This window comes from Lampris incognitus, chromosome 15, assembly GCF_029633865.1.
Source record: "Lampris incognitus isolate fLamInc1 chromosome 15, fLamInc1.hap2, whole genome shotgun sequence".
Taxonomy (NCBI): domain Eukaryota; kingdom Metazoa; phylum Chordata; class Actinopteri; order Lampriformes; family Lampridae; genus Lampris; species Lampris incognitus.
The window spans coordinates 27,645,206-27,673,155 of NC_079225.1; the positions used below are offsets into that span (position 1 = coordinate 27,645,206).

At 42.3% G+C, this 27,950-nt stretch overlaps 2 protein-coding genes across 3 annotated transcripts in view; one reads left to right on the plus strand and one right to left on the minus strand.

Moving 5' to 3' along the window:
• The window catches only part of dpf3 (double PHD fingers 3), a 35,062-nt gene extending 20,375 nt beyond the window's left edge, over positions 1 to 14,687 (minus strand). Inside the window, exons 1-2 of the mRNA XM_056294674.1 lie at positions 14,664 to 14,687; positions 1,876 to 2,036 (exon numbers count right to left, since the gene is read on the minus strand). Of these exons, the coding sequence (XP_056150649.1) occupies positions 1,876 to 1,954 (79 nt within the window). The 5' untranslated portion in view covers positions 1,955 to 2,036; positions 14,664 to 14,687. The remainder of the gene's footprint in view (positions 1 to 1,875; positions 2,037 to 14,663) is intronic.
• Positions 14,688 to 15,380: 693 nt separating this feature from the next.
• Positions 15,381 to 27,909, plus strand: wdr21 (WD repeat domain 21). 2 transcript variants are annotated; one of them, XM_056294685.1, is made up of 13 exons: positions 15,381 to 15,752; positions 16,057 to 16,169; positions 17,931 to 18,088; positions 19,026 to 19,108; positions 19,509 to 19,605; positions 20,475 to 20,618; positions 21,898 to 21,947; positions 22,339 to 22,418; positions 22,808 to 22,900; positions 25,455 to 25,552; positions 25,848 to 26,024; positions 26,998 to 27,112; positions 27,204 to 27,909. In XM_056294685.1, the coding sequence occupies exons 1-13, from the start codon at positions 15,682 to 15,684 to the stop codon at positions 27,422 to 27,424; spliced, it is 1,500 nt and encodes a 499-aa protein (XP_056150660.1). In that variant the 5' UTR covers positions 15,381 to 15,681; the 3' UTR covers positions 27,425 to 27,909. The 2 variants fall into 2 exon arrangements, with proteins under 2 accessions (XP_056150660.1, XP_056150661.1); XM_056294686.1 differs by lacking the exons at positions 15,381 to 15,752; positions 16,057 to 16,169; positions 19,509 to 19,605 and having other exon boundaries at positions 18,071 to 18,088.
• The last annotated feature ends 41 nt before the right edge of the window (positions 27,910 to 27,950 follow it).

Genomic DNA, 27,950 nt, shown 5'->3' on the forward strand with positions numbered 1-27,950 from the left:
TCCAGCTCACAGTTAGAAACAGATTGTTCCCTTTGGCTTTACAGATGACCCAGATGTGCATGTAGCATGATGACTGCCTGTCTCAGGTCAAGGCAGGAAAAACAGCGGTGGCAACATTACAAAATTGATGAAAGGCCCGTGGATGTGTTCATAGGTTAGCCGATGCTGGAGAGAATCCAATCATCTACATTAAACATCTATATGCCTCATCATTGTCTTTACATTACTCCACCCAAAGACCGACTTCATTCATTGCTCCTGTTCAAAATACATAGGTGCTTAAACCCAAACCAGTGTCCATAGTAGGATACAAAAATTATTCTGTATATTAGGACCATTTTTGGGTCGTAAGAGTATCTGTATCCCATAGTTTGGCAATATCTTGATATACCATATTTCCCGGACTACAAGTCCTACTGGAGTACAAGTAGCACTCAGCAAAAAACGCATTGTTGTGAAGATAAGTCGCATTTATATGGCGGTACAGTAGAAACTTATTGAAAGTAGAGTGGACATTCCAATTCAAATCAACACAGCAGGATGGTCAGAGCTGCGGCGGCCATTTGAACCGCTGCCATTGCTAAGAACTGTGACCGTTGTAGCGGGCTAACTTCCGTATTTACCCACCGCAGGAAGTCGCTGACTCTTTGTTTTTGTTGTCACTGATTCACTGAAGTGAGGTTTTGCAGTAACAACCAAACGAGCAGTGGAGTAGTACAAACATTTGCGGCCCCACTGACGTGTGGTGTCACCATGACAACTAACAACAATCGCCATTTTCTTTGGAGCTACTCAAATAACCACGGGCAAACAGTTCAGTGTCCGTTCTACTCTCAATTTCTCTCCCCCCCACTTTTTTTCTCCCCACTTGTATCCGGCCAATTACCCCACTCTTCCGAGTGGTCCCAGTCACTGCTCCACCCCCTCTGCCGAGCCGGGGAGGGCTGCAGACTACCACATGCCTCCTCCAATACATGTGGAGTCGCCAGCCACTTCTTTTCACCTGACGGTGAGGCGTCGCGCGTTCTCATTCAGTTTTTAGAGGCGGTACCATATTTTCAACTGAGTCACAAGATTAAATTGAAATGCAGTGTATATGTCCGGCAAAATTACATTGTATAAGTCGTTTTGGAATATAAGTCACAGGACCAGCCAGACGAGTTAAAAAAAAAGTGACTTATAGTCCAGGAAATACGGTAATACTGATAATGTGATATGAGATGAGATATTGCCGGGTATTTTGGTTATCGTAATATTATGATATAACATAAACGTTATAACTCCCTGGTCTTAAAGACTACATTACACTAAAGTGATAAAATTTCGTGAACTTATTAAACTGTTTTAGCCAAATTAAATGTACAATGAATGCCTCTACCTGCTTACTAATGATAATTATGAATGATAAATTCCCAATATTTTCTTGTGTGAAATATTATGTGAGAGCACCAAGAGTCATCATCAAAATATCATCACATTATTGATATTGAGGTATTCAGTCAAAAATATTGTGACATTTGATTTTGTCAAATATTGCCCAGCCCTATATAATCTTTAAGTAACATAATCACAGCATGAGCATAAATCATCTTAATGACACATTTGGCCAAGTTTCGAAAGATCTGAATAGGAATGCACAGAAAAATGTACATTTTTATCCTTAACTTTACCGAACCTGTACCATTTTATGTTAAAGTAAGTAGATAAATGGACATTTAAGTAAGTGATGGAAGTACACCACAAACTGTTGCTAGAAGTTAATGTCAACGGATAAACTGATTGTTTGGCCCCATTCTGATTCTGATTCTGATCTGCATCAGAAAAAAAAATCTTTTAAGCTGGGCGCTAGCAAAAGAGCCCTGAACGATCCCTCACCTGGCTGGCGGTGACGCTGCTCCATCCAGATGTAGCAGTTGTTCTGAGCCACACCTGTCTGAGAGTCCAGGAAGGGCATGCGCACGCTGCGTTCAGCACATAGACGGGCATTATAGCTGCGACAGTGTTCGATGGCCTCCTTATAAAACTGGTCACCCAGCCTAAAGACAGGGAAAGAGGGATTGAATGATGCAGACAGACAGGCAGACAAATAGACAGACAGACAGACAGACAGACAGACAGACAGACAGACAGACAGATAACCATGCAGACAGATGGAAGACAGAAAGACAGATAGGTAGATGGAAGACAGGCAGACAGATAGACAGATGGAAGACAGATAGAAGACAGACAGACGGATGGAAGACAGGCAGACGGACAGACAGACAGGCGAATGGAAGACATGCAGACAGGCAGACAGACAGATGGAAGACAGGCAGACGGATAGACAGACAGGCAGATGGAAGACAGGCAGGCAGATAGACAGACAGACAGATGGAAGACAGAAAGACAGATAGATAGATGGAAGACAGACAGATGGACAGACAGACAGATGGAAGACAGGTAGACAGGCAGACAGACAGACAGACAGACAGATGGAAGACAGGCAGATAGACAGACAATTAGACGGATGGAAGACAGACACAGATGGAAGACAGACAGACAGAGGGAAAACAGGCGGACAGATAGACAGATGGAAGACAGACAGACAGGCAGACAGACAGACAGACAGGGCATCGGTCACACAGACAGACAGATACAGACAACCAAAGCACAGTCAACAAGACAGACACACATGAACAGTAACGTAAGACAAGGCAACTTTATTTGTATTTCATCAACAAGCCAATTCAATGTGCTTTACAGATAAACTATAAAAGGTATTAAGACAAAATGTAAAAGCAACACGAGGCAATAAAAAGAGCCAAAAAAACAAACAAAACAAAACTGTAAGCCAACTGTCTATGTTTAGTTTTGAGTGTGGGGACAGAAAGCAGACCTGTCCCAGACCATCTGAGAGGTCTAGATGTTTCATAGCCTAGCAGAAGATCAGAAATGTTTTTTGGCCCTAAACCATTCAGTGCTTTATAAACCACGAGCAGAGCTTGAAAATCAGTTCTTTGATGGACAGGAAGCCAGTGTAAAGACTATCCTTATGTAGACATAAGACGGACGACGAGACAGAGAGACGGATAAGCAGGCCTGAACACTGGAAGTGTACTTGCCATAATACAACAGACTCATAGATTATACCACATTACAGAACGACTACCTCATTTGCTACAACAAAGAAGATAGATCCTAGATAATTTGCCTGTCAAACGCAAGTCGCCTTTTGTGCTCTTTATCATGCTTTTATTAAAGTGAAATAATCGGATGGTGGGAGGCATTGATTCAAGCTGTTTTGCTGCTATTTCTCCTGTGCTGAGTTATTCCTGCTGGGCGTTGGATGCCTGTCAGCTGAATGCCAAGACTGTTTGGATATTTAATAGCATGTGCTGCAAGACCCGAGGCTTATGGTCTGCAGAGTATTATTCATATATTTTTTTCGATGTTTATTTGATAGGGACAGATGCAGTATACATAGACAATTGCACAACAATTACCCAATGCAATGCATCACAGCATTTATAGCTACTGCTAATTTCCAACACCTCGTCCCTAGATGGGCCTTTAAAACAACAGGCATAAAACATGTTCAGAGATGACAGAGTTCAACTATGCTGTAGATTTTGTTGACCTTATAGGAAGAGCAGTATGACTTGCCAGCATGCACATACACACATATGCATACCTACCCCCCCCCACCCCTACACATGACTACAAGCGTGATTGATTTTTTTTTTTTAATTCCTTCAGTTTGATTTTAAAATGTTGGCAATTTTGGTCTGTTTTGAGTTCAGTAGGCAACGTTATTCCATGTTAGCCCCCTTTATAGAAGAGGATGTGGAAGAAGTAGGCATCAGCAGTCCTGTCCAGCCCTGGTCTACTACAGCTCACATTACCTCACGCTTGGGTTCAATTTGTTTAATAAAGTCTGGTTTGGCCACATAAATTAGCTGGAACAGCATGCAGACAGGGGAGCATAAAGGGAATGTCTATGAGGGCTAAGTGAAATAGGGGCTCTGCAGTTGGAGCCATACAGGCAAATATAAAGGACACAGAGAGAAAAGATGAAGTTTCAACCTATCAAGTACAGATGAGCGACAGTGACAGATAGAAGTCTACCCAAAAGATGGAGGAATGGAGATACTGGCAAGTGTGTGTGAATAACACACACACACACACACACACACACACACACACACACACACACACACACACACACACATACACAACACCACGCACATGTGTGTGCAACACATACACTCGGAAACACACACACACATGCCCTCCCACCCACCCAAGCACTCATTCCCATGCAAACAGACACGCACATATGACCACTCCTACAAACACACACATACCCCAATACAGACACACATAAATGCCCCCCCACACACACACACACTATCCATCACCCAAGGACAGTGCAAGACACAGGCCATAAATCAAGACGAGAACCATCAATAATCTTTATAGACTCAGTCTAGCTCTCTGCAGCTCTGGTCATCAATGACAGAGACAGAAGGGAAGGAAAACATGAACTGACTTTTTGTCAGACACTGCACATAGAGCTCTTCTGCGCTGCTTTTGATTTTATCTTTTATGTTCCATGTTAAACAAGGCACACAACTGCATATAAATGAGTACTTAATTCCTATAAGCGGGCTCAAAATAAAATACTCATCCCAATTTAACACTGAGGGTTTTGGCCACATTCACCTCATTCCATCCATAGCCATCTTACGTTTTGGAGGCATTATCCACTCGGGCTTACACACCCAGATAATCAACATACAGTCAACGCCGATGCGTCTTCAGTGCCTTTCTCATTCCAAGAAACAAGCACCGAACAAAACATATGAAAAAAATTGCAAAGAGCCATCTCAGCTGCAGAAGAAACAGCAAAAATAGGGCAGGCCTCTGTTTTCTGTTTTTTCTGTTACCCCATATGAATGCCTGCCTGCGTGCCCATCTCTTAGTGTTTTTCTGACCGAGTCGGCAGAGATGGGACCTCTGAGGGCCAGTGGAGACACAGATATGTAAAGAATGCCAATCTGGATAAAGACCAAGCACTGGTCACAGTCAATTCCACAAAGATGTGCAGTGTTGGGGGGGGGGGGTTGTGGACAGAGCGAGAGAGGAGAGGGGAGGGTAAAAAAAAATCATGAAAGGTAAAAGGAAATAAAGATGGGGGAGAGAAGAGAATACAGAGAGAGGATTTAAAATATGGGAGGAAAGTTGAGAAATGTGGAGGGAGAGTGAGGCGGGGGTTTCACTGCAATGTACAATGAGCAAGCACAGGTGCTGCAGCTGGAGGGGAGGAGGGGGAGGGTAGAAAAGATGGGAAAGTCAAGTCGACTGTGTTTCCAATGAAGAAGAAGAGAAGGAAAAATAGGAGAAAAAAAAGAGGTGTGAGAAATGAAACGCAAGTTTTGTGGAGTACGGATAAAGATATCTTCTTAAGGCCGTCTTGCTCTGATGCTATTGCACTGGTACTCCAAAGTAGAAGTACTTTGGTGTACTAATGCATCTGGACAGAGATAAGAAATGAACTCTCAGGTCGCCACTTTAGATGCCGTGACAATTGACATGACCATTCCTGACAAGAATTAAGGCGCTGATATTTAGACAAAGCTCTATGCTGACAATGTTCTCCAGATTAGAGGCAGAAAATCGAACTAATTAACATGCTCCATTAGCTAACAACCAATTACTTACACAGACAGTACTTAACTGAAAATGGAGTAATTTGTACAAGTCTATGTTGTTACTAACCCACACATAACCAGGTCAATTTAAAATGCTATCATCGGGCTTTCTAACAGCCTGATTTTACAGGACAGAGGACGGAACCATATCAACAAGCACAGAATTCAACGTGACCCCACCAAACAGCGTCAAATGAGAGCTTTTGGAATGGTGTTACGTAATTTTCCGACTCCCCCGCAGAATCTGACTCCCCTTGGCGTGAGGCTAGGTTAGGTTAGGTTAGGCTAACCCTAACGCCCTCATCACCACCCTAACCTCCTAACCGTGCCCCCCCACCACCACCACCACCACCATGACCCGTTCACGCCAAGGGGAGTCAGATTCTGCGGGGGAGTCGGAAAATTCCATAACACCGGCGTCGGGTGGGTCACCATCCCCTATGGGGCTGTGCGATATGACGATATATATCGTGTGACGACGGAAAAACGTCTATGGTTTCATATTATTGTGTTGTATTTTCTGTATATTGTGTTAAGGACCCCTTGAAAACGAGATGGTTGTTTTCGAGGGGTTTATCCTTGTAATAAAATGTAGCTAAATTATTTATTTGTTTTTATTTATTTATTTTATTACTTTATTGATCCCCGTGGGGGAAACTCTTCCTCTGCATTTAACCCATCGTAGCTGTGTAGCTAGGAGCAGTAGGCAGCTGTGCCGACTGTGTCTGTCTTCGATACACACATTATGCTCTATCGTTTATTTTGATGTGTCGCAAATCACACGCTCTACGGCAATATTTTTCGTCATTTGGAGTCTGTCCATCTTTCAAGCGGATTACGTCAATAAATTGCTCTTATGGGCTTTCTACTCGCGAAGCTTTTGTTGCATTTACAGTATGATAACTAGTGTAGTTGTCAACTCTCCACCACTGGCGGTCTGTCTCCCCTCCACTCCGCTGAGCCCCGCCCGCGGCGAAACAGAGCAGAGAGGAGACGAGAAACTATAACACGACCATAAATGACAGCAAAACACAGCTTAGACTACGTTTATTTAATTTATTCACCTAATTTATGCGCACTCATTTCATTTCAACTCAGTGCGAGAGCTTCTACCGTTTTTTACTGTCACGGTCGCGATACTCTCCTCTGCTTTGTGGCTCAGCAGGGCAGGGCTGTCGCTGGGGGGCAGGGCTGTCGCTGGGGGCGGGGCTTCCCCTCCACACGCACACGCAGCGTGTGCACACGCTTGGGGGGGGGGGCACGGACCAGAAACTATTGTTATTCATTGAATTTACAGAAAATGTGCTATATCGTGATATGTATCGTTATCGCGATATGAAACGACCTATATCGGGATATGAGATTTTGGTCATATCGCACAGCCTTACTATTTCATAAGTTCTATTTTATAAAAACTGAACAAACAATATGTGAGATACGGTATGAGCCTATTTAGAAAAAAAAACAAAGTACAACAGAAAGCCAAATGACAGTGATACACAGCAAAAGCCAAGGGCTGTCCAAACCCATAATGCCTGTATCCTGCAGTGTTTTTCAGGCAGTTTGATGTGCAGTAGATGAGAAGGAGCTGCAACAGAGATTCAGTGAGCGTGTAAGAAACGTGGAACTTATCCGCTAGCTAAATCTGTGCCCTGGTGATCATGATGTATGATGTCTTGGCTACAATACTCTGAATGCATGCTAAGATGCTGTTCAATTACGTCTCTCCATTGACTAAAATGCCAGCCGAAACGTGATTGATTAAGGTTCAGGTATGTGACTAAAAACAACTGAGTGTCAAGCAATTTGCATTTTCTGGAAGTGTGGACTGCATCTTCTCTGTAGTCCCTTCCAGATCCTTGAATTTTAGTATCTACTCTAAGTCACGCTTTGCCATCCTCTCACTTTGTATTTTCCTCTGTTGGTACCTCTCCCTCCTTCCCTCCCTGCTCCCCTCTCCCTCTGTCATTCCATATTCACCCTGTTTCTGTCCCACTTCCTACAAAGAAGAGTCTGTATAATGTCCTCAGGCAGGTTTATAAACTCTTACATAAGCAAGAGAGAGAGAGAGAGAGAGAGAGAGAGAGAGAGAGAGAGAGAGAGAGAGAGAGAGAGAGAGAGAGAGAGAGGGTATACATGTGTGTGTGTGTGCCTGTACATGGCCATGCTTGTTTGTCACTGTGTGTGTGTGTGTGTGTGTGTGTGTGTGTGTGTGTGTGTGTGTGTGTGTGTGTGTGTGGGTGTGTGTGTGTGTGTGTGTGTGTGTGTGTCTGTGTTTGCTTAAGTAAGAGTAAAGAGACAGTAAGGGAGAGTGTGTACGTGTGTGCCTCAGAGACCATCTGTCTATGGCTAGCGTGTCCAATGATCCCCCCTCACCCCCAACCCAACCCAACCATCACACACTGTACCGTTTTCAAATGTGCTCCTATCTGTGCCCATTATGATAGTTGTGCAGAGTATGGCTGATCTGAGAGATGGGGCTTATGTAAGTGGAGTTTTGCATGTCAAAGAACACTTTCCTCTCAGCTAACAGCTTCCTGGATATACTGATGGAATCTCCTGTAGCTGGGTGTACATGTGTGTGTGTGTGTGTGTGTGTGTGTGTGTGTGTGTGTGTGTGTGTGTGTGTGTGTGTGTGTGTGTGTGTGTGTGTGTGTGTGTGTGTGTGTGTGAGTGAATCAGTGCCTGCTGTGTATACCACTGTGCTTGTGTGGTTTTAATCTGAATTGTTTTGTTCCCATACTAGATTAGGGAGGCTCTGTTTTTGAAGGTCACTTTATCAGACCAAGTAGAGGAGAACGATGATGGGAGGACCGCCATCGCGTCTGGTTGTCCCTAATCGTTCACAGTCCAGGTAAGGCTGTAGACACAGCGGAAAAGAAAAGAGCCAGGGGAGGAGAAAAAGAAAAAAAAAAACAGAAGAGAGGAGAGGAGAGGAATAGAGGTACCTGTAAATCTTCTGCCATTCTCAGACTTGCTTTCTCACTAGCTCTCTCTCTCTCTCTCCTCAACTCTTTCTCTCCCATCACCGACTCTTTCATGTTCCTCAAGATCTAGTCGCAGGGCCCTCCTGACGGTTCACATCTGAATTCTCCCTTTTGTTCTGTCAGCGGACACCAAGACCCACCACCATTTTCTCACAGCTCCCCTGTGAATGCTCGAGGGGCTAATTGCTTTCCGTGAGCACCAGGCTACAAGAGAGGCGACGACGTCGCGCTCCCAATGAAGAGCTTGTGAACATTATAAACACTCAAACAGACTTGCTGAATGGCATACGGCCCATCCCTGTTTCTCGTCTGCTGTAGGGTGGACGACCGGGATGGAAAGTTCCTCCAGTTATACGAGTGGGAAACCGAAAGAGTCTTGGCTCTATATCTGTCACTCTTTTTATCACCACTGGTCGTCTGCTGACCTACCTCTCCATCGATCTCACTGCTCTTTACTTCCCCTTGCACACTCGCCCCTTCCATCATTCATTTCTACTGGTTATCCTTTCTTTCCTCTTCGCTGACAGCGCCTCCTCTCTCATTAATCCCTGAAATAATTAATCACTGCCATCGTCCTCCACTTTAGATTTATCTGTTCATTTTCTTCCTTGACACCCTGTTCCCCCTCTCTCTCTCTCCCTCTGTCTTTTTTCTGATGTGTGACGAGTTTAATGTGATTCATGACTCTGGGAAACAGATTTCAGTTTTTTGTTTTTTTGGGGTTTTTTTGGAAGGAATTCTGCCACCACACACACCTTCTATATAAAACTCTGAATCGTCCCCGTATTCAAAAGTGTTTTTTCCCCCTACAATCACATCTCTAACTCTGCAACACCGCCACATATGGTTGTCATCACTCCTATTCCCATCTGTGCTGGTTCAAAGCTCAGCGTCTCTCCACGTCCTCCGAGCAAACGTTGCCCTCTGTCAGTCCGTTCACTAGTGCTCGTCCCAGAAAAAAATGCATAGACGGTAGAATAATGACATGTAATTCGCCAGTCTGAGGAAACGTGTATGAGGCTGTGGGTCAGGCGGTAATCCAATAACACCAACTAATTAAGTCAGAGATGGAAATCCCTGTTTTTTTTTCCTGAACATTGCTGCCCCACAAAATGAGCCCTCCCAATCAGATTAACTTGTTAGAGGTCTGCTTTTTGAACATGGCCTCAGTGCGTGTATACGTCTAACATACGTATACATATCCAGCCCAACTTAAAACAGACAACCTCAAAGTCTTCTCATCTTATCCCGTTTTAGAAAACACATCCTTCTGTTGTGCTTTGTAAACCTAAATTAAAAAAAAACAAACAAAAAAACTTGCACAATATAAGTGCTTGAAGATGATGGTGAGGATCATGGTGATAATGATGACACATTTTGAAAAAACTTACATAATGTAAGTGTTTAAAGATGATGATGAGGATGATGGTGATAATGATGATACATTTTGAAAAAACTTATGTAATATAAGTGTTTAAAGATGATGATGAGGATGATGATGATAATGATACATTTTTTAAAAACTTGCACGATATAAGTGTTTGAAGATGATGATGAGGATGATGATGATGATACATTTAAAAAAAACTTGCACAATATAAGTGTTTGAAGATGATGATAAGGATGATGATGATAATGATAATGATACATTTAAAAAAACTTGCACAATATAAGTGTTTGAAGATGATGATGATGATGTTGATAATGATACATTTTGGGAAAAAACTTACGCAATATGTGTTTGAAGATGATGATGATGATGATGATAATGATTATGATACATTTGGGAAAAAACTTGTGCAATTCAAGTGTTTGAAGATGATGATGATGTTCATCATCAGTTGTAGTAGTGGAAGAAGGGGATTGGTGCAAGTGTAGGAGTCATAGTATTATAGTAGGAGTCGTAGACTGTGATGTCACAGTCTGTGACATCACAGTCTAAGCATTGAAAGTAACAACAACAAAACATCTGCACAGTTTACCTGATTTATACTTGAAACAATGTTTTGCTTCTAAACTGGAGTTCTGACAAAAGGCCAAAAGGTTGACTGATGTCCAGTCAAGAGTCCTGGTTTCACATCCACACAGAGTACATGAAATATGAAACACATTTCCACTTTTCCATGCACTGATTTGGGTATTACATTTTTTAAAACTAGGTGGGATCAGACAGTATTTTTAACAGTATTATTTTACAAAAATATAAAGTTCAAAATTTGAACTGAAGCAACACTACTAATACTACTAGTAGTACTTTTTACTTCACTTTTTGTATTTTCTGTCGCTAATGTGAATTTAATTGAAGAGCAGGACATTATACTATCAACAGTATTCTGATGTGGACAGACAAAATGCAGATCACACCATCTTCATTAAAATGTCATGTCATTTCAAACACCTGGCACAATATTGTTCGTCAAACCCACTACTAGTACCACTGAGTTCTGTAAGCAGATAGCACAACATCCATGTTTCACAATCAATCCAAAATAGGGCCGAAGACGGTGAGGAGATAAGTTGTATTTTCGGCCGGGGCCCCTCCGACTGGGCTTGGAGAGGGTATGGAATAGAAAGGGAAGCGCAGTGCAGGGTAAGAAAATATGGGCAAGCAGTGAGAGGCGTCTTTGTGGCACTTTGTCGGCCAAGCTGGGGGGGAGAGAGACAAGGAGAGAGGAGCGAGACAAGGGGTAAGAGCTGAGGAGACAGAATGGAAAGGAAGAGGAGGGGTCTAATGTGTACCGGGGCACACGTGTTCCCTTTCAAACCCTGTCACACTCATTTTCTCTCACACGTATGCATGTGTGTACGCACGAGCGCACATGCACACACTTACCCCATGCACATGCATGCAGACACACAAAGGAAAAAGGGGGAAATTGTACAGGGTGCAGCTGAGGGGAGATGATGGGGGGGGGGGGGGGAGCCACGAGCAGCTAAGGGGTAGTTTGATATATAACACAGAGGTGCTGGGGTGGTTTTTACATTCTGCTGTTGTTTTGTTCCAGTGGGTGGTGGTTGTGGAGCCAGAGGCTTGTGGCGCGTGCAGGGTGAGGATGTGAAAAGAAACATGGGTTCAGCAGCAACTTACTGCAACACAGCAGGGTATCAGTGGATGAAGTTTAAGAAAATTTATCTCCCAAGCCAAAAGCAACGTGTCTTACACACATTTTCAGCGAGTTAAACATACCCCCCCCATATACACACACAAATATTTCTGTCATAAATACACGCACGTACACATATAAAGAGAGAAACATGCCAGGTCCATGTGCAAAAGGGGAAAAAAGGGGACAGATCACTCCATGGAGCTCGCCTATAAAAAATGTTCCAGGCCAATTTAATTCCCTATACCTGGAAACCATTCCCGTTCCCTAAGACTGGGGAGACAAAGGCCGGGGTTCAATCCTGTGTTGAGAATCTTGCATGAATACATGCAGTAAATGCAGCTAGACGGACAATCCCCCCCATCACTCACTCACTGCCTCTCTCGCGCATGTTGGGGGAGGGGAGCAGACCCCAGAACAGAAAACAATCTGAGCATGCAACACACAAGCAAACACACACACACACGCACACACACATGCACACACACACACGCACCCACATGCATGCAGGCACACACAACACCCCCCCTTACATTTCCCCAAATCTAAGCCTCCATTCTCTCAATCCTTACGAAAACATGGCCACCTGAGCCCTGTCACTCATTGAAACAACCCTAATATAAAAAACATATACGCATAAACACATATCCTGGTGAAATGAATTCCTTTAGTCAATCAGTCCTATGTCAGTTTCTTTTCTCTTTCTCAATCCTTTTTTAAAAATTTTTTTTACCATGACTTTAAGTGTCATTGCACATAACAAATCCAAATAACGACAACCATCTATGAACAAATAAAGCTAACATTGCGTAGATAAACATGACTGAGTGAGTGTAGTAAGCCAGACATATTTAATGCCCCTCGCTGATTCTTGTAATTCATTTTGGACAGCTCTGCACCGGCAAGGGAACGGGCTAGATCATTATCTTCCCCTTATTGAATGCATATGATTTACTAGCCACATCCTGAGCAGAGACAAGTCTCTCCTATTGTTTCAACAGACAATGGACCCAAGTAATCATACCGGCTGAAAAATAGACCGTGGTGAGATTTCTCATGGTAATAAGTGATGTGTAACTTGACGTCATGTCAGATAAACTACCAATCCTAATCTGCCTACATGTCAGTCTCCTGGTGATAGATATAGCTGCAATGCTGATTCTTTTTAAGCATTCATTTTCAAGATAAATGCTGTATTCATAACAAATGTGTTATTGCGGACGGGCCGAGTTGTTTGTTGAAACTGGACTTAATTTTGTCTTCCATGCACATGTGCACGCACACGCACACACACACACACACACACACACACACACACACACACACAAACACACACTTTGGTGATGGGATAGTAGTGAGGTGTGGGGGTGTAGGGAAGAAAGTCTTGCCATAGACGTGGGACAGATGGGACTCCCTCCCTCCATCTCTCCTACCCTGTCTGTCTTTTCATGAACCACTCTTTCAACAGATGCACCCAGGAGGATACTGGGACGTTCTAATCTGCTGCTCGACTTGTAGACCCTGTTTATACACAGCGGCACACACACACACATACACACACACAGCACTTTCTCCAAAAGATAACCTATTTTACCAGCATATTGGTTAATTGCTGACAGGCACAATTTGGAGTGTCATGCAAAAGTGCTTGTTTAAGTGTTGTGCTGTCCCATTTTCTTTGTTACCCCAAAAAAATAAACAAATAAAATAAACAGTCAGAACCCATAACTATTTACTTGAAGGACAAAACTGCATACTTCTTTTGTGTAATCAGAATATATTTACTCGAGCTAATGCCATACTAAGAGGCTTAGGAGGTCCTAAAACGCAAGACCTCTCAATAGAGCCCAACAGTTAATAAATGACAATGGCAAATATGAGCAAAAGGCTTTTTTTCCCCGAATGCATGATGCAAAAAAAAAAAGAAATACCGCACAATACATGCTTTTGTCTGTACACGATAGACGCTGATATCTATCTAACTCTCCCCACATTCCACATGGCAGTGGTAAACATCTGCAGCCAGAGAGTAAAAGGACATATTTCTCGCAGGCGTATACTAAATATGACTAACAGAAGGGCTAACTATTTAAACGGGTCCGCTATATTTACACTGCTCTCCATACATATTTGGAGAAATTAAAAATGGGTGACTCCAGTCTTTTAACTGCAGTCTGCACACAAGGGGGGGGATGCATGTTCAAATACTTTTTTCTCTTCTTCTACGTTTTCAGAAGTTTACATGCGTCTGATACTTCGCCCTGACAAATTAGGAAAGGGGGTCGAAGTGCGCCTCAAGCTGCGTCAATCGTGCCGCTTGGAGCGGAGCGACAAATCCGATTTTAGAGGCAGGAGCTGATGAATAACAACGTCTTAATTCGTTGAGCTATATGTTGTTACTCGGGACAATCTGACAGGAAACACATCTGTCATACAGAGGAGCATACTCCGCACAACGCTGAATAACGCCGTAACATGAAATCCCTGGGAATCCCTCATGACAACGCCTGTTTCCAGCGTAAACAAAGCGCCCCGCAAACTTGTACCAAACACTATTAATTAGACAGGGGACGTTTCCTCCAGGCGAGTGCAGCGCAAGTGAACATGCGAATACATTTGCGTGCGGTTAAAAAAAGAAAAGAAAAAAAGCTTTCTGTTTGGCCTATAACGTACGCTTTTCTCTAAGTTCATCCACCAGCGACAACGATACCTAATTTAAACACACGCGAACCTCACCTTAGTTGATGTCCGATTGTTCAAATTTGTGAATTTTAATTGAACGCGCGTTTTTTTAAATCAGCGCTCACGAGCCTTGGGTCACAGCATCTACTTGGAACATACATTTTTATTTTTTTCATGAGTAATTACAAGAATTTACTTACGATTTTAGAGGATTATGAATGACAGTCGCCATTTTCCAGCAGGACTGTAACGCAATATTGCAAATCTCTGTGTAGTTTGGGACCCTTAAGAAAAAGGGGGAAAAAAAGAAAAAGAAAAGGGGGAAAAAAACAACCAATGCGGTCCTGGGCACCGTGTTCCCTACCAATACAACAGCAGCATCAATGAATTAGGCGTGGCCTCGAGGAAAACTGTCAAAATTGCATCCCTAGTCCCCAACGAGCACGCTAGTCTACGTTTCATAACTTTTTCGAATTAAAAGTTTCGATCGAGCTATTGAAAAGCACAGCTTTTGAAATCACCACGTCTCATTGTGACCTCTGTTGAATATGCAGTGTCCTTTGGGATGCTCCGTGAGAAATTATATTCTATATTGCTTCAAAGATAGTGAGCTTAACCTTCTGGTTTCACCTGCCCATAATATCGCAGTTCTATTTATTGTATCATTTGGGGGAGGGGGGGGCTGTAGTATCACACGTGTGGACGACGGGAATCAGCCGCCGTTTAAAGCAGGAGCTGAATAGTGGTTTGGGCTGTTTGTGTAGAGAGGACTATCCCGTCATGGTCAAAAAAAAATATTTTGATGGAGGGATGGAAGTGATTGACGTAACCAAATAACCAATGGACGCCTGTAACGTCACACACTACGCGGCCGTGTACTCTGAGGCGGGACCTTTACAAATCACGTGGCAGCAACATGGAAGGAACTGTACGGTGTATTTAGCTGTTAGCATATGTCGATGTTTTAACGCTTTGACAGTTTAGGGAAGAGTGAATAATTTACGTCTGGTAGAAATACAGACATAACGAGCCATTAAAATATGGAATACAAAATTTTAATCGTGAATACCATCCCTGCTGTGAAAGATGCCTAGCGAGTGAATGGTAGCTTGCTAGCTAACAAAGTAAACACGCTCTTGTTTCTCTCAGACAAGAAAAAAAAAGTTAATGACATTCAGGATTGAGGATATTTGATTGTCAGACCCATAGATACCAGGGATGAAGAGATCAACAAACCTGCGAGTGAACCAGCGATCACACAGGCGGAACCGTGGTTATCGGCATAATAGGTACAGAGCGTCCGTACTCCGGTCAAAATTGGAAGGAAGGAAATGATAAGATGTTAAGTGCCAGTTAACAGACGGCGACATGCCTCATTTTGCTCCTGTAGTTATCAGCAGCGTATAATTTATACGTGCCAAAACAAACCGACTCTGCGTTTTGCACAAGTCCGGCGATCCTCGTTTTGGTTCGAACATTATTGAATACAGTCGTTTTTCTTATAACTGTAGACCAGACCTGTTTTGTGATGATAGCCAAGTGACGCTTACTATCATGGAAGTGTTGATACATATTCTGATTTTCAATCTGCAGGTTCCAAGATGAGGAAGCAGGGTCATCTTACAGGGCTTCTGAGGGAACCAGTGATGCTGCAAGCTCGACCTCATCTTCGTCGTCTTCCTCCAAGGCCAGTAGTGCTGCACCTGGTCAGTACCAGAGAAGCTAGCCACAACGCCACTCACACTTCTCACACACTTCTGCCATCTACTAGTTCTATAGATGATATGACACAACATATCCAAGGACTTTTGCCCAATGGCCACGGAAGCATTGTGCAGTTGTAACTGAACAGGATTAGTTTTATTCTTTTCCATTTTGCCTTGGTTGTGTCCTTCCTTTCCTTTCTTTTGCCAGGTTACAGTTGTTTATAAGCAAGTGTCAACAAAACTCCCAAAGTACTGTTTTGAGATTATTCGATTATTTATCAAAGATATGACCATATCTTGCTTGGGGTAATGTGGGAGGGGCATGCATAGAAATATTCTTGGCCACAGCATCACCCATATGAGATGAAAGCTTGATGTGAGTCCACACACAGATTTATGACAGTGTGACAGAATAAGAAATCTTATCACTGGGCTCCACATTAATGCAATGCATAGTGTAATGGGGTTGACACATGGGCATATATGTATTGGCCTGACTGTAAGACCATATATTTTTGCTGATAAGTACACCCGAAAACGGATGGTCATCTTAAATTAAGAGGCTAGGCTTTGGAAATGCAATTATGTTTCACAAAAAGCAGTCAAACTTACCACTGGCCAATAGACCAGGAATTTCCTAACCAACTCAACCAGACTGCATACATCACTGCAGTCTTAGAAAGGGCTAGAGGATCGTGAGAGAGATTTAGTAGGTCTAGTGATTATCTGGAGAAAATACTTTTTATAGAAGCCCAAGTAATCAAACAAAGAATAAGGGTTTTAAGCCATTCTTATCATCATGGTGTTTAGGTAAGCAGAGGCGTCAAAAGGTTCCATCTGGCTGCATAAAAATATGGTATAAAAAAAGGCCTCTTGAATGCTAGCCGACAGAGAAAGGCATTTTGTGTAAGCTTTTCAGCATTTGACAGGAGAGTGAGCAAATTTTTCGAAAAAAAACCCCAAATGAAATGAAGATGTGCCATCACCATTATTCCACCGTATAAATATTCTATTATCATAGTTAAAGAGCCCAAAAAACCCACAACTGAGCTCAAAGTGAGACTTGGCTGGTGTAAAAGATTGATACACCACAATGGATTGTCACTGCCATACTTAAAATGCCTATCCCAGCACTTGCCCACAAATCTAAGAGAGGAGCTACTCTATTTTCAGATGTATTTGATTTCCATACAAAAAAGACAAAACACTTTTACCCCTACTCTTAGCTCTCTTACTAAATCAGATCAGCGATGCCGATCCTACTCTCTAATCTATTTTGGTAATCCAATTTTATTTTCTAAATAGGCGAATTCTTTTTGTAAATAGTGTTTTCAGTATGCATAGCCTACCTGTTGTATACTAGACATATATGGTTTTGTGCTACCAGTACACTTCCTTAATTAAAACATCTTTTATTAAAAAACAAAAAACAAAAACATGTATTCTTTCATGGAGCTTCTTTTTTTCTGGAAGTCTTGAGAAAGGGGGATCATTCTCTAATGAAAGTCACCTTATAATTACGTCAGTATGGTATAACTTTTCCTAATGTGTTGACCAGTTTGTGTGGCAAATTAGCTAATTTAAGTTATCTGGCCTTAAAAACACAAAGGGAAACCCTGATGGGTATAGTAGTACTTGAGGAGGTGAGGATACTGCAATACCTCTATTATGGACATTTCAAGTATTTACAGGCTGATACAGCCATAACAATTTTAATACTTTTTCCTACAAATTAAACCTCTTTGCTTTCTCCATTGCCAGAGCTGCCCGGGTTTTACTTTGATCCAGAGAAAAATCGTTATTTTCGACTGTTGCCTGGACACAACAACTGTAACCCACTGACCAAAGAGCAGCTGCAGGAGAAAGAAAGGGAAAAACGTAGAGCTATGCTGCTCACTGAGGATAATAAGGCCAGAAAAGTAGGTCCTTTGTGTGTGCGTGTTGGGGGGTTGACTATCATTTTCTAACTATGAGTTATATTATGTTGTCCTTTTGTTATGTGTTATTAGACTGTCCATAGTAATGAAACAGACAAATACAGACAAATACTCCTCTGGTTGATCGGGGCGCCTGTTTGGGGGGGAGGGGGAACTGGGGGGAATAGCATGATCCTCCCACACACTGCATTCCCCCTGGCGAAACTCCTCACTGTCAGGTTAAAAGAAGTGGCTGGCAATGCCACATGTATTGGAGGAGGCATGTGGTAGTCTGCAGCGCTCCCTGGTTTGACAGAGGGGGTGGAGCAGTGACCAGGACAGCTCGGAAGAGTGGGGCAATTGGCCGGGTACAATTGGGGAGAAAAGGTGGGGGGGGGTTGCTCTGTTCTATTCTCTAGTCTAAGTGCTCCTACAAATTCTTATTTCTCTAAGATAAGGTGTTAAGGCATCTTGATGCATGGTCAATAATCCAAGTAAGTAAATCACAGAAAGGTGAATCAGTTCATCTGGACACGATGTTTATTGATTATGTTGTGTCCATATGAACTGCTTGATTCGCCTTTCTATGAAGGTGTTAAGGCATGGGTACTTTTTGTATTTGATACTTCCTGTTCATGCTACTGACGGCACATGACGCATAACATTTGACTCGAGGCTCTGATTCTGTGCAGGCGTGTGGCTTTTATATTAATGTATTCTCTATTTAGAAAGGTGTCAAATGCCTAAACTGTAATTGTGAATGAAACTGAATGACATGAATTCTGACTAGGGGGTTTAAAGTAATCAGTTTTTCTATCCAATTGGTTTGGTTGAATTGATATAGAGTTCTTACAAAAGAGATGATATCTGATTTGGCACTCAGTGCACTGAAGTGTTTTTATTTATATTGATATGACAACACATTTCTTCTGCTTCATAGAAAGCACCAAGAGCTGGAGTGAACGCAGCACTGCTACTGCAGAAAAGACACCTCGGCCTGTTACCTGGGAACTCCTATTGCAGGTACTGTATCAACTGTGCAGATTTCCCTCTATTAACTTTTTAGGACACTTATTGTGATTATTACAAAAATTAACTTAAATAACAAAGTCCAACTCATTCTGTATGGAGAGACTCTCCTCTCATGTTGTAGCACAGTTGATATATAACTATGTCAATGGTTACAAAATGGCATTATGTTAATACCATAGAAGAAATACTAGACAAGGCACAGAAAACAGAAGAAAACACCAAGGAGGCAACAAAACTAAAAAACTGAAACAGTTTATAAAAGTGCCTCCCCAAACTACCACCACCAACACCTCAAGTTTATTGACATGTGTATGAAGTTGTTGTTCTGATGTCCCGTGGCCTGTTGTAACCACTACTAGTCTGTTTAACCATGGTTATTGCGTTTCTCCAGGTTAGTTCATGAAGTGAAGGCAACTGGAATGAAACGCCACAGAATGGCTATTGAGGGTATAGATGACCCTAACACAGACACTTTCAGACTCATAGTGGTGAGTCAATAAACTACTACTAGTTCTATGGGCTATTAAATAAAGAAAAAAAATCAGGATCAGGTTTTTTTTTTGTATGACGAATTTGAAATAAGGGCAGCACGGTCACCTCACAGCAAGAAGGTCCTGGGTTTGAACCCCGGGGTTGTCCAACCTTGGGGGTCATCCCAGGTCATCCTCTGTGTGGAGTTTGCATGTTCTCTCCGTGTCTGAGTGGGTTTCCTCCTGGTGCTCCGGTTTCCTCCCACAGTCCAAAGACATGTAGTTCAGGTGAATCTGCCTTACTAAATTGTCCCTAGTTGTGAATGTGTCGGCTCTGTGATGGACTGGTGGCCTGTCCAGGGTGTCTCCTTGCCTCCCGCCCAATGACTGCTGGGATAGGCTCCAGCATCCCCGCGACCCCGATTGGGATAAGCGGTTTGGATAATGGATGAATGGATGGAATTTGCAATAATTTTATTCCAAAGCATTAAACATACAAAGCATTTTATATACATTTGTTTTTTCTGCATTTAAAGTAAAAATACAGTATTGTGTTAAAATGTTCCAATCTTCCCCAGGAAGATTGGATGTGGTAGTGATCTGTATCGCTCTTTCAATTTTGTTGACCAGTATAGCAACTCTTAACACATGCAGACACAGGCACTCATTTCTATACACCATGATAAAGACACTTTAAAAACTCCTAGCAAAGAAAGATGCATATTCTCTGGAACACATACACAGCTCAAACGAGTACACTTAGACTCCAAAACAAATGAAAATATGTGAAAACTTTATTTCTCTGTTGTATTTCTCTAATGTATTCTCAGATGTCCTGTTGCTGCTTACTCTAATGTTTTATCAGACAATTTCTTTGTCTTTCCCAGGGGGATTCGACATCCGAGCGAGTGTTCAGCGTCAGCGACGTCTCTCACGGAGGCAGCAAGTACAGCGTTATGAACCTTGGGAGCTGCAGACAAGGCACCCTCTCTGTGGAAATGTGTGACAACCAACATTTTACCAACCGTAAGGTGGGCAGAGGTGAAGCATCGATGCTTAGATCAAACGCAGATCAAAAGTTCATTTCCACCTTCACATGCTCAGTGGGTTCTATAGTGGCATGCCATTAAACCCTATCAAAGACTGGTATATTTAAAGAAAAAAAAAAGTAAAGTCAGCCAGCTTTGCTCAGTTTCTGAACAGCAAGGTTTTTGAGATATAGCCCCACATTTATAAAACTTACCAGCAGGGTTAACAATGCAGTAGTGTGTAATAGCGTGGCGACAGGCATTTTCCCAATTCATAAACGTGAATTTAATTTGTACCTCACTTTATACCACTTGCAGTCTTGATTGCATGGCCTCCTTTTGAGGACTTGTGTGGATTCATAAAAGTACATCACTGGACTAAAATACTGCCTGCTCACGCAAGGCAGTATAGTTTCCAATGTAGATGATCTATACTAAAACAGTTTCATTAATTAACAAAATATCTCTTAATAGTAATGTTTTGTCAGTTTGTGTCAGTTGCATCCTTGGAAACAGGTAGCCAAAATAAAATGCAGTATTTGGCAGTCCATTTTCAGTTGCCTATTATGGACCATATATAAGGTCCATGTCTTTATGCATGCTCAGTAATCCAGTTAAGAAAATCAAAGAAAGAAAGTTGAATCAGTTCATCTGGACACAATGTTTCTTGTATATGTTTCATCACTCATCTAAGTGACCTCTTCAGTCTTAACTTGAGACTGAAGAGGTAACTTAGATAAGTGATGAAACATATCTCTCAATATATATAAGGTCTAGTTTCCACTGAATTGATTTGGATTCGTGGCAAACATTGCAGGTATGCCACCGGAATTGCATGGGGAAGAGGGTGATTTATTAAAGGAATACACAGCAGTTAGATTACAAAGACATTTTGTTATCAGAAATGATAACCTCCTCTCTTAATACACAAGAGTTCTGCTGCTGAAAACTTTGGTTTTCTTTGTATTTCTGGCCAATGGTGATCTATTGTGTTTCTATGGCTGTGGGTGATCAAGAGGTATTAAATATGCAATGTGGATTTTAATTGGCTTTTACTGAAGCCACCACTGACGACACCCCCATGTTAGTGTCTCTGCAGCAGTAAACACTGTCACGCTATTTCTTATAAACTTGGATTACCACGATGTAGATTTTGTGTGACACAATGCTGTTACTGCTGAGTTTTATGAATATAGGCCATAAGGGTTTTTTTTGTTTTTTTTTTTGCTGTCAGTAGTTCATTGTCACACATTTTTTTCTGATTAAACTTCTTGTGTTTCAGGTGAACTCTGTCTGCTGGGCCTCAGTTTGTCACCCAGACTCTCACGTGTTGTATCCTTTCCAATATTCTTACTATGAAGTTGAGTTTTATATATGTCTACTTGTTTTCAATCTCAAGTATCGCTTGCTATTAGTTTGGATTATTTTTATCTTTGCTTAATTTTACTTCTTTTCTCATGGACTATTTCTAGTTTTGACATTGTATTTAAGAATAAACATGTCTACTGGGGAACTCTATTTTATGCTGCTGAACCTCATGACAGGATCTCCTATTAACAGCGCAGACAGTGTGTTCTCTGTGTTCTCAGCATATGGGGCGCGGAAAGTTAAAAATATTTCACAAATGTCAGAAAGTGCCATGTCTCGAAAGGAGCGTTGCCTTCACCCAAGTGTCTGCTAAGTTTACAGGTCTTTATTTTCTTTGACCAAGCTCCTCTTTCAGGCTGTGTGTGATGGGAGTTGGAAAGACCCCTGGCAGTGTCACTTTACTGCCTGCATCCTTCTTCTGCAACTCCAGCCAAGGTGAGATTAGACTGCAACAGTATTTTTCTCAGGCCATTCACATTGACCGTACACTTCCTTTAACCTCTTGTGGGCTGTTAAGATGGGCTTTTAAAAATTTGGACTGCTTTATAATGCAATAGCCTTTAATATTTCATTTAGGCTAACTGGAGATGCAGAGATTTTGTAGGGCTTTGAAATGATATCCTTTGACACTAATTTTCATGACATAAATTTGCTGACCCATATTAATTATCATATAGTATCTGAATTCATTAGCTTTGCCTACAATCTCAGTTGATCAGAAAGCATTTTTGTTAATTAAAGTTGTTGTTGAGGCATCTTGTCTCTACCACCACCATCCCCTCCAATTATTCCTCCTCCTGTCTGCCTCCTTTCTCTCCCCTCAGAGCAGCCGTGGGTGGTATGTAGCTTCAGGATCTATACAGCGTGGTCCTGTGCTTGGTGTCTCAACCCTCAGGCAGACAAGACCTTCAGCACAGGTCGGCCACAGCAACGTCTTTCTACTTCTCATAGTCAGTGGTGTCTCTGCCTATTCAGTGAAAAAGAAAATTAAGTATTTTCTTTTAAATTATTTTATTACTTTATTGATCCCTGTGGGGAAATTCTTCTTCTGCATTTAACCCACCCTAGCTGTGTAGCTAGGAGCAGTGGGCAGCCGCCGTGCAGCGCCCGGGGACCAACTCCAGTTCGTCTTGCCATGCCTCGGTCAGGGGCACAGACAGGAGTACTAACACTAACATACATGTCTTTTTGATGGTTGGGGAAACTGGAGCACCCAGAGAAAACCCACGCAGACACGGGGCGAACATGCAAACTCCACACAGAAAGGACCTGGGATGGCCCCCTAAGGTTGGACAACCCCGAGGTTCGAACCTAGGACCTTCTTGCTGTGAGGCGACAGTGCTAACCACTGCGCCACCGTGCCGCCATATTTCAGACTTTAAAAAATGGTCAGCAAGTTTGGACCCCATGGCTTCAGTATGAAATTTTCTGAAGTTTCAGTCTTAAAGCCACAATTCCTCCAGGGTTGAATGAGGAAATTAATTTCTCCTTTTTTGTGATCACATTATGTGTGATGACATTTGCATTTAATTTATCCCTTTTGGTTAGGGGCGGGTGCTATATTGAATATACTCAATGTATTGTGGGCTGGTCTACGTGGGATGTAGTAAATGACTATATCACCAACATCAAGTGCAAATTGTCACATAATTATTTTAAGCTGCTAGCATGACACTCTTTGGCATTTCGCTTCTCTTGCTGTCCTATGGCTCTCTCCCTCTCACACACACAAGAAGAAAGCACACACATCGCACACAGGTCTGCCCATCCAGACCACTGTCCTGGGCAAGTGTGTGTGATGTATATTGATGAGGCGTGTGGAGAGAGCGAAAGAAGTGAAGCGCCAAAGCGAGTTTATATGTGCTGTGTTTGGAAACGGTAGTAGAAGATGGAGGTGGATGAATTGGTTGGAAACAGCACTGGCTTTGTTGCTTTGAGCTCTGTTTTTCCCACAGCGTGCGCGCAACTGCTGCTATGGGCTATCTGTGGGCTATGCATCGCTAATTGTGGTTACTCCCTCACTCATGGACAAACTGAGAGGGACGTTTAGTAGGGAAGTTTAGTAGGACACGCTCACAACTGATGTATGTACACTTGTAAGACGACAAATAATGACAACAAATAGCACCATGAGTCTGGACAGTTTCATGCTTGTTGTTAAGGGTCTTTGTTGAGCTTGAGGTCAATAGCACGAGACTACAGTATGTAGGCCTACATCATATTTATTTTCAGTTCACAGCTGTTAAAAGCCTATTGCCTGGTTTGAATAAATACTGTTTGGTTAAATTTAACTTGGTTGTGATTTCCCCCATTTTGCATGCAAGTTTAAAGTTGTTCCAATAGAAACCACTCATGAATATAACCAACAATGATTTAATGCAGACATATGTTGCAGGGACTACTAGGCCTTGTTCAGACTGCAGGCAAATCCGATTTGTTTCTCAAATCACATCTGTTTCTCAAATCAGATCTTTAAGACAGACTGTCTGCACTGTTATTTGCAAGGGATCAGATCGGATTTGTGTGTCCAGACATCACCAACCTATCTGCATGGGTTGCTGTGGTAACGACATAGGCGTGAGTCACTATGTACACTGGTGATGCGGTTTAACAACACGGAAGCATAAGAAATGGAGATCCATCGTCTCACCCTCCAAACAATTGCGCTGTCAAGTCGCAGTGCAGAACTCCTCCGTCGCACCAGACAAACTCGGTGATGGAGGAGGAGGCTGGTATACATTGCCGTGTTCTGTGCTGCAGTCATGGGGCAGGCATTCTGGATTTGACGTTGTCGTTGTGTGTCGCATTGAGAGGGACGCAAAAGACAGTTTGAAATTCGATTTGGACAGCCAGAGTGTCCGGACTGAGACGCATCTGTAGAAATCCGATTGGAATCGCATTTCAAACCACCTCCGAAGGTGGTTTAGATCTGATTTGCAAAAATCACATTTAATATGGTTTTTTGCTGTCCAGGCTTTCTCAAATCAATCTGGATATGCCAAAAAATGGATTTGGGCTGGCAGTCTGAACAAGGCCCTAGAATAAACATACTGGTGTGAGGCATCACACCAGTATGATTATTCTGTTTAAATCGAGCATTTATGAAGTGCTTTAGGGGAGATTGCAAAATATCAAGATATATTGTGTATCACGATATAGCCACAAAATATCACAGTATTATTTATAAGCCATATTGCTCAGTCCTACTTTTGGTAGACCTTATTGTACACACAATTAGATGTTTGAAAAGGCCCATGCAAAGAAAAGGGACATTTTTGCACAGTGATGTTGGATTCAAAGTAAGTGTAGAGATAACAACAGAAAGGATTAAAAAAACAAAAACAAAAAAAAAACAGGTAGGCCAGTTGGATACAGTCTGGTTCTCTGCTAAATTACCCTCTAAAAAATCCACATGTCCTCTCCTGCAGATTATAACATTACAGGTGTAATTGTGTTCGTATGTGTTTACAGGTTTGTCCAATGGGGTTTTGGTGAGAGATACAGAAACGGGCCAGACAAAGACATTTGATGTGGCTAGCGACGTCCTCGCACAGCAGTTTGCTGTCAGGGTGAGTTGCCTGATGCAATTAAACTGACTTTGGCATGTGAGATTTCATGATTTTGGGGTCTCTTGGAGTTTGAAGATGAAAGGGAAAATAGTGAGACTTAATGAAAAAAAATAGTGACATTTTAACGAAGGGAGTATATCACATCCTCTGTTTTACATTACCTTACTAAAATGCCACTAGTATTGAAATGTGAAACGTAAACCAGAAAATGCCTTCTTTTGTTGCTCTGTCACTCCTCCATCTATCCTTGCTCAACCCCCCCCCCCCTTACTCCACCTCCTCTCCCCTACCCAAGACTCCTCTGCTGTACAATGGTTGCCGCTCGGGGGAGATTTTCAGCATTGACCTGCGTCAGAAAAGCCACTGGAACTACAACTGGAAATCCACCCAGTTCCACCAGGAGTCAGCAGTTACCTCCATACGCATCCTACAGGATGAGAACTACCTGCTGGCTGCTGACATGCTGGGCCAGGTCAGATATCACACTTTAAAGCGGCACTGATTTGTTTTTGTTTTTTTAAATGACTCAGGACTAAAAATGGGTCACAGACCTATTTGTGGTACGCATCACCAGGCGCCTTTAATACATTGGCATATCAAAATCACTCGGATCCCGAGACTAGGCTAAATTTACCCAGTTTGGGTCATGAGGTGAAATGAATTAGGCAGCCGCTACCTGTTTTTATATCAGCAACTTTTCTACAGCTGAGTTAAGAGGGATTTAAGAGGCTTTAGCCAATTAAGCGTTTACAATATTGTAACGCGGTTTGTTTCTTTGGTGCTATACTTAGTCTACATTAACTTTTGCAAGCCTAAAGAGGCTAAACAAAATTACAGGAAAGTTTAAAAAGGGCAGTTACACAGTAAATATGTTAAAGGCGCTGCATGCTCATTAAGCCCCGTGGTTGAGACCAAACTGTTGACACAAGATGACAATCATCCGTAGCTGCAACTAACCAACCTGATAACCTTTTTCATTTTCTCAAGCCACGTAAATATCACAGGCGTGGACCCAAATAACCCTGATCTAACCTTTTCCCTTGTATTGAGCTGAACAAAGGGCACTCTCAATGGAATCCAAAATCCCTAAATCTTCTCAGCATGGGACCTTCTTAAGCAATGTTTTTCATCCATGTCTCAAGCTCACCAAATAACAAGTGTGACATATCCACACCTGTCATGCTAGCTGTGCTGACAAGTTTATAATCTGTGTTAAATTCTCACCACGCCAAACATTCTGTACTCTTACCTTCCTTATTGCTAAATCCTCTTAAGTGTTGTGGACTTACAATACAATGTTTTCTTTAGTCTGTTGTTTTTAATAATGTTTTGTCTTTTAAGCTTTTTTAATCTGCTTTTAATCGGAGGGGGGGGGTTATAACATAGACATCACTTATCTATACTGAACTGGGAATATGTTTGTTCCACGTTGTGTTTGTGTACAGATCAAATTGTGGGATGTGCGAGTGACAAAGTCAGTGCTGCAGTACAAAGGGCACTACAATGAGCACACCTGCCTCCCCATCCACGTCAATGAGCCAGAGGGGCTGCTGCTGGCAGGTAGGAGGGCAAAACACTGTACAAGAGTTCATGAAAAAATGACACAATATCACCTCATCCTTTTAAATACGTCTTCTCATCCCCCCTCCAGTGGGCCAAGACTGCTACACGAGGCTATGGAGCTTAAGGGATGGCCACTTGCTCAGGACCATCCCATCCCCTCAGCCAGCTGCCAAGGACCTGATCCCCAGCGTGGTTTTCTCCTCCCAGCTGGGTGGCCACAGGGGGCTTCCTGGCCTCCTAATGGCTGTCAAACAAGATGTGTACTACTACCCATACATCGCTGACTATCAGGAGGGAGGGGAGCAGTAGTCTGCTTCCTAAGGGAGGACTCTACGCTGACTGCGATCAGTACAAAGAGACCATTAGCTGACATCATTCAGAGCTGAAGTACTACATTTTATGTAGCCCGGTTTAAAAAGGTGAACATAGGTGGTAGCTACCTCTCAAAATATAACTAAAGCCCCAAGAGACAGAGCTGCAAATCTACATAAACAACACTCTGTGCCCTCTAGCTGAACCCATGAGCCAATTTGCAGTTCATGGCCGAGAGTTTGTACTGTACTTAACATCTCATTAGAAGAATGCTTTCGTCAAGGGAGTTCTTGAAACTCAGGAGAAATTATTTTTATGCAGACGTGTTTGTGCCAACAGGAAACACCAATGCTTCATTTGTGTGTTTTGTTCAATGAAAGTTCCAAATATAAAGCAAATTTGATTTACAATTTTTTTTATATTAGATTTGGGCTGATTTGATGCTTCAAAAAAGATACTGTTTATAATTAAAGATATTCTTATTGTTGAACTCTAAAAATTGTTTGGAAACCAGTGAGTTATT